This window comes from Notolabrus celidotus, chromosome 13 (genome assembly GCF_009762535.1).
Source record: "Notolabrus celidotus isolate fNotCel1 chromosome 13, fNotCel1.pri, whole genome shotgun sequence".
Taxonomy (NCBI): domain Eukaryota; kingdom Metazoa; phylum Chordata; class Actinopteri; order Labriformes; family Labridae; genus Notolabrus; species Notolabrus celidotus.
The window spans coordinates 7,506,721-7,511,839 of record NC_048284.1 but is presented as its reverse complement, the minus strand read 5'-3'; the positions used below and the strand labels follow the sequence as shown (position 1 = coordinate 7,511,839).

Below are 5,119 nucleotides of genomic sequence, written 5' to 3'. Positions count from 1 at the left end.
TGTGTTGGTCGCTACTGACCCCTAGAGGCGGAATGAAGACAGTGCAGAGGAGCAGAGTGTGAAAGTGACTAAACATTTTTTTAGGAAGCCTTCATCCATATATTTTTTATATTCCTACTATAACGAGTTAATTTCAGTTGTTGACCTCAGATTTAGACTTTACATCTGATGATAATAAACAGAGAAGAGCTTCCTCACAGTTGCAAAAGCCCAAAGAATGCATAGAAATAGGCTTAACTTTCCTTAACCCTCCTACTATCCTTACAATGTCTTTTAGCAGACGCTTTTTATCCAATCGTTGGGGTCAATTGGACCCCATTCAATGTTTAACGTCTCTAAATTAATGATTAACATAATTTTTTGGCTTCATATTTCATGAATTTTCCTAATTTAATGGGGACAACTGGGAAAACATAAAATTGAAATGTTGATATGTTCCAATTTCCTGTAAATTAAACTTCACGTGCACACACTCTTTCTATCTCCTTTTTCACACCGTCAATGCTTACAAGCACTGTAACTACAAAATCAATAAAAAGAATTGTGAAAGAAAAAGATTACACAGCGTTGTTCCTTGGGGTCAATTTGACCCCAGGCTGTTTTAGCTGTATATGACATAAGAAATATCACCATTTTACACACATTTGTTTCGATTGTTTTGGATGATATTGAGGTCACTATAACCACGTTGCCATGTGACTGCAGGAGCTGGGATCAAACCGCCAACCTTTACATTGAGATGTAATATTTCCAGCCACCATGTCTCTAAAAACATTCAATGATGTGTCCTGTGTCATACGTTTTGAAAACATAGAAACAAGGCAGGGCAGACGAGAGCATGACAAACTTGCAGCAGTTTGATGTTCTGATTTAGAAATAAAGTCCTTCTAAATGCTTTAAATTGTGTTTATGCTTGAAATATATTTTATTTAAAGGGCTATTTAGGTAATCAGCAAAGAAACATAAAGTACCTGACACATAAACCTGGGTAACAATCAGTTTCTGCAGGTTTAAATTGCTCGGGTCCAATTGACCCCAAGGATAAAATATGTTAGTCAATTTGAGGGTAACAGGAGGGTTAATAGTGTAGTTAATGGCAGCAAGTCATGGTCTGACCTATCAGTCAAATAAATTATTCAGAGAAAAACAGTGCTTACCATGACTAATAAAGAGAAGAAACCTGAGAAAAATACATTGAGATCTTCAGAAAAAACTGAGAACACTGAGTACTTTAAATTTATGTATGCATGTCCTCTTGGGGTTTTGCACATAACACATACCTTAAGAGTTAAACTAGACCTAGAGCCTTATGCCCTCACTCTACATTTGCACTTGATCTACATTTATTGTTTTTGGATTGTCAGAAGACATTTATGGCTGAGAGGTCCCACAAAAAAATCCCACTACAGTTGCTCTATGAGAGGGGCTGGCAGTGTTGTGCAGGTTGGACCATCACTTAAAACAAAGTACTACAGCTTTGCATGATTGTATGATAAATGTATGCTAGAAGGAGAAAGATGTAACCCCTTTTGTTGTGTAGTTAGTTGTTATGACTTATCTAAGATAATTTATTTCAAAATTTCTTTATTTTTACTTATTAAAAAAAGTCAATATATTGTTTGCAATCTGTCTGTTTCTGTAATTTGATTAGAGTTATTTTGCTTCTGAGGAGGTCTGTGCATCTTGACTCAAAGTGCAACCACCACATGTTCAGTTGTTTGTTTTTTTTGCATACACTGAAGACAAAAAAAGAGGAAACAAATTTCACTTCTTGTTTTTTATTTTTTCAGCAGATCAATTCTTTCATATGTGCACCATGATGTCATCCAAAGGCTTGCGTGACAATTCCGGCACTGTAGCGTCAGAGGCAGGATAACCCACAGGAAGTAACATCAACAGCTTCTCATTGGCCGGACGCTTGAGGAGGACCCTGAGCTGGGGGCCGCAGTTAAGAGGAGTCGATGTGACGGTTACCAGACCCACGTTCTGAGTGACAAACAGACAGAAAGAAAAAACGTTCATAGGAGTAACATTACAGTTATTTCCTTTTCTCTTAAGTGCATGAATGTCAAAAGGCTAGGTGGATCAACACATAACCCAGCATCTGAACTAAGACTTATAACGAAGGCAACAGGGACTGACAGATCTATATTTCAAGGGTGGATGTTACTCTTTACCTGTAATGCAGCCAACAGGATCCCACAGGAGATGGAGACACTGATTTCATTGTAGTAATGAGTCCTTTTCTTGCCGTTTGGTAGACTCCCATAGGTCTGTTTGAAGATAAGGACCAGGTATGGAGCCACATCCAAGTATTCCTTAATCCAGTTTGTCCTGCAAGAGGTGGTTATAATTAGTGGATGCATGAACATACAGGTGCTTTTTGCACATTGATAACAGTTTACAGAATGTGTGTGCACCCACTTCAATTTGGCCAAATCAGTGACCCACTTGTCCCCCATCCTCTGACGGTAGTTGACCTCCTCTTCTTCCTCCACTATCAGTCTGATCTTGTGCTTCATATCCAAGTCTGACACCACCACAAATGTCCAGGGCTCTGTGTGAGCTCCGCTTGGAGCAGTACCTGCACGGAGGAGAGAGAAGCATCAGTCTTTGGAAAACTAAATCAATTCAAGTCATCAAGTCATAGGACAGTAAATCTGATCATACCTGCAGTGCGAATGACATTATCGATGACGTGTCGAGGGACCGGCTCCGGGCTGATGAATCTAACAGATCTCCGTTGGTTCAACAGAGTGTAGAAATCTTTGGACCTCTGCAGCATCGTATCTTCGGGGTAACGTGGTGGGGAGTAGGGCACATGTTGACAGTCCTCCTCCTCATTGTTGTCCACCCAGTCACCAGCATCTACAAAAGATGACAGACAAAAATGAGTCAGACATATCTGATTTAAAAATAAATGTTGCAGGATTGAAGTTGTCTTAAATAAGGAAGACTTCTGGCAAAAGTGGTCTGAAGACATTTAACAAAAAGAGCTGGTCTAGGTTGTACTCTTTGTTACATTATTTAGAGAGACCAGCATATCCCAATAAGCACTAGGCAGCAGTTGAAGAAAAAGCTTCCATGTTACAGGCAGAAACCTCCAGCTGAACCACATATTGGACAGTATTGATGATGAGTGGATGGGCTGAGGCAAGAGCGAAAAAGGAAGACAGACAGAGTTGAGCGGAGGAGACAGATAGCAACTAAACAGCACACAATACAGTCAAAACATAAGTCTTTATGCAACATGGCACAGACAGGGTACTGCAGTTTTTTTATTTGGATTACAATGCAGCTTTTGGTCCACTAATGTGTATCTGCAAAATAAGTTTTCAGATTTAGAGAAGTTTCATGAACATTATTTAATTCTAGTGGAGTAAAAGAGAAGAGTCACTGAAGATGCAAACTGCTTCTCAAGTGAAGTAGGCAACAAGTACCAGGAAAAATGCACTTAGTTCCACTATTGTTTGAGTGGAAAACTATTTGGAGAAAACAAAGATTGTTATCTTGAGATAACGAGAGAAATAAGTTACATTTTCTCCTTAATCTTGAGAAAACTGAGAAAATAAAATGTATTGAATCATGTCCTTTTAGGGCTTCTGTAGAAAGTTGTGAACTTTAACTTTTTGAGAACCACAAAACATGTTAAAAACAACTAAACAATTTTTACTAACATTTTTAAAAAATATTATTTTTTATGATGCAGTTTTCATAAAGGAAGGAAAAAATTCAGCATCATTATAACGTCGTTTTATTACAGTCAGTCCCACTTTAAATAATTAAAATATGACAAAATTAAATTAAATTAAAAAAAACAAAGCTGGACAGAGGGTCCCTTGCGCGCGCTCCCACCTGGAGCGTGCACGCTTCATTGACGCGAAGACCACTAACAGGAAGTGGGACATACTACCTTCCATGGTCTATATTCTATATGCACTCTAATACAGTCTCTGCTCCAAACACTATCACTTTGTTTAACGTCATGAGAACCAAAGCTGACAAACAGCAAAGTTAAGAGTCTGACCTTCTTCTGTTGCTGTGATTTCTGTGTCGTCCTGTAAGTCCTGGTCCACCCACGGTCTGCTGTGCGCTGCTTTATCTTCAGTTTTTCTCGCTGTGGTCGAGGTGGTCTCAGTCTCACGTGGTTTCAACAACATAAAGCCTAAAACCAGGCACAGGACTACGGCCAGGACCGGCGTGAGGACGGACAGGAGAGCCATGGCAGTCTGAGTGGAGAGTGTTGTGCTGGAGCACCTGTCCTGATCTGACAGCAGACCTGCTGTTATGTAACACAAGGGGCCTTATCTTTGTTGAGCACTTTAAATGACACCTGACTGCTCCTTTTTTTTTTTTTTATGTCTGAACCGTCTGAACTGTTTGCATGTTTTTTGCACAGAGAGGGTCTGATAGTTAACAGCTGTGCATGCAAAGCAGCTCAAATATATTCAGTGATATAACAATAGTGGGATATTTGGATATACACATATCAATATATCACAGTCCTCAAAATAATTTAGTTGAAAGCTAATTTTCCACATCTTTCTGTGTAAATGAGTTGTCAGATTGAGTCTAAAGTTCGCAGTCAGCCATCTATTCATGTGCTTTATCACACTGGAGCTTTTCTGAATGTGTGATCTCTGCCCAGATAACCAGGTTGGCACATTCATGCACATGTTTTTGGGATTAGCCCAGTTCTGGTGAAAAGTTTGCCATATTTGATCAAAAATCCTAAATCTCCACATTGTGCTCCTGCTGTTCCACTCCTTAATGACATCTCAACCCTATATCATTGACAAACTCACAAATACACATTATGTTAGCTGTTCTAACCGCTGCAAAAAAGATGTTGGCTCTTCATTGGAAACCACCACATGTCCTCACAATATCACAGTGGGTTAATACATATTTGAAGATTATAAATATGGCGCTTTCTGTAGCCAAAATCCATGGTGCCAGTAGAAAAACCATCTCATCTTGGTCAGAGACACAAGCCATAATTGACTCATTATCGACTAGCATTATTGAATAATACACATTAATGAGGAATAATTTGCTGTTCTTATTTCATTAACATGTAGGGATGTGTTATGCGTGTGTGAGTATATGTGAATATATA

General features: G+C 39.0%; 1 protein-coding gene across 1 annotated transcript; it reads right to left on the bottom strand.

Annotated features, from left to right (window-relative positions):
* Positions 1-1,762: 1,762 nt before the first annotated feature.
* On the bottom strand, positions 1,763-4,354 carry iyd (iodotyrosine deiodinase). The gene is made up of 5 exons (XM_034698897.1): positions 4,028-4,354; positions 2,671-2,868; positions 2,425-2,584; positions 2,178-2,334; positions 1,763-1,986 (listed from the first exon to the last, which is right to left on the bottom strand). The coding sequence occupies exons 1-5, from the start codon at positions 4,221-4,223 to the stop codon at positions 1,804-1,806; spliced, it is 894 nt and encodes a 297-aa protein (XP_034554788.1). The 5' UTR covers positions 4,224-4,354; the 3' UTR covers positions 1,763-1,803.
* Between the last annotated feature and the right edge of the window lie 765 nt (positions 4,355-5,119).

Excerpts from the sequence above, each read along its gene's own strand:
- iyd (XM_034698897.1), bottom strand. The coding sequence starts at position 4,223 with ATGGCTCTCCTGTCCGTCCTCACGCCGGTCCTGGCCGTAGTCCTGTGC. Across the intron at positions 2,869-4,027 it reads AATCACAGCAACAGAAGAAG|ATGCTGGTGACTGGGTGGAC; the intron begins GTCAGACTCTTA and ends CATCTTTTGTAG. Across the intron at positions 2,585-2,670 it reads TAATGTCATTCGCACTGCAG|GTACTGCTCCAAGCGGAGCT; the intron begins GTATGATCAGAT and ends TCCTCCGTGCAG.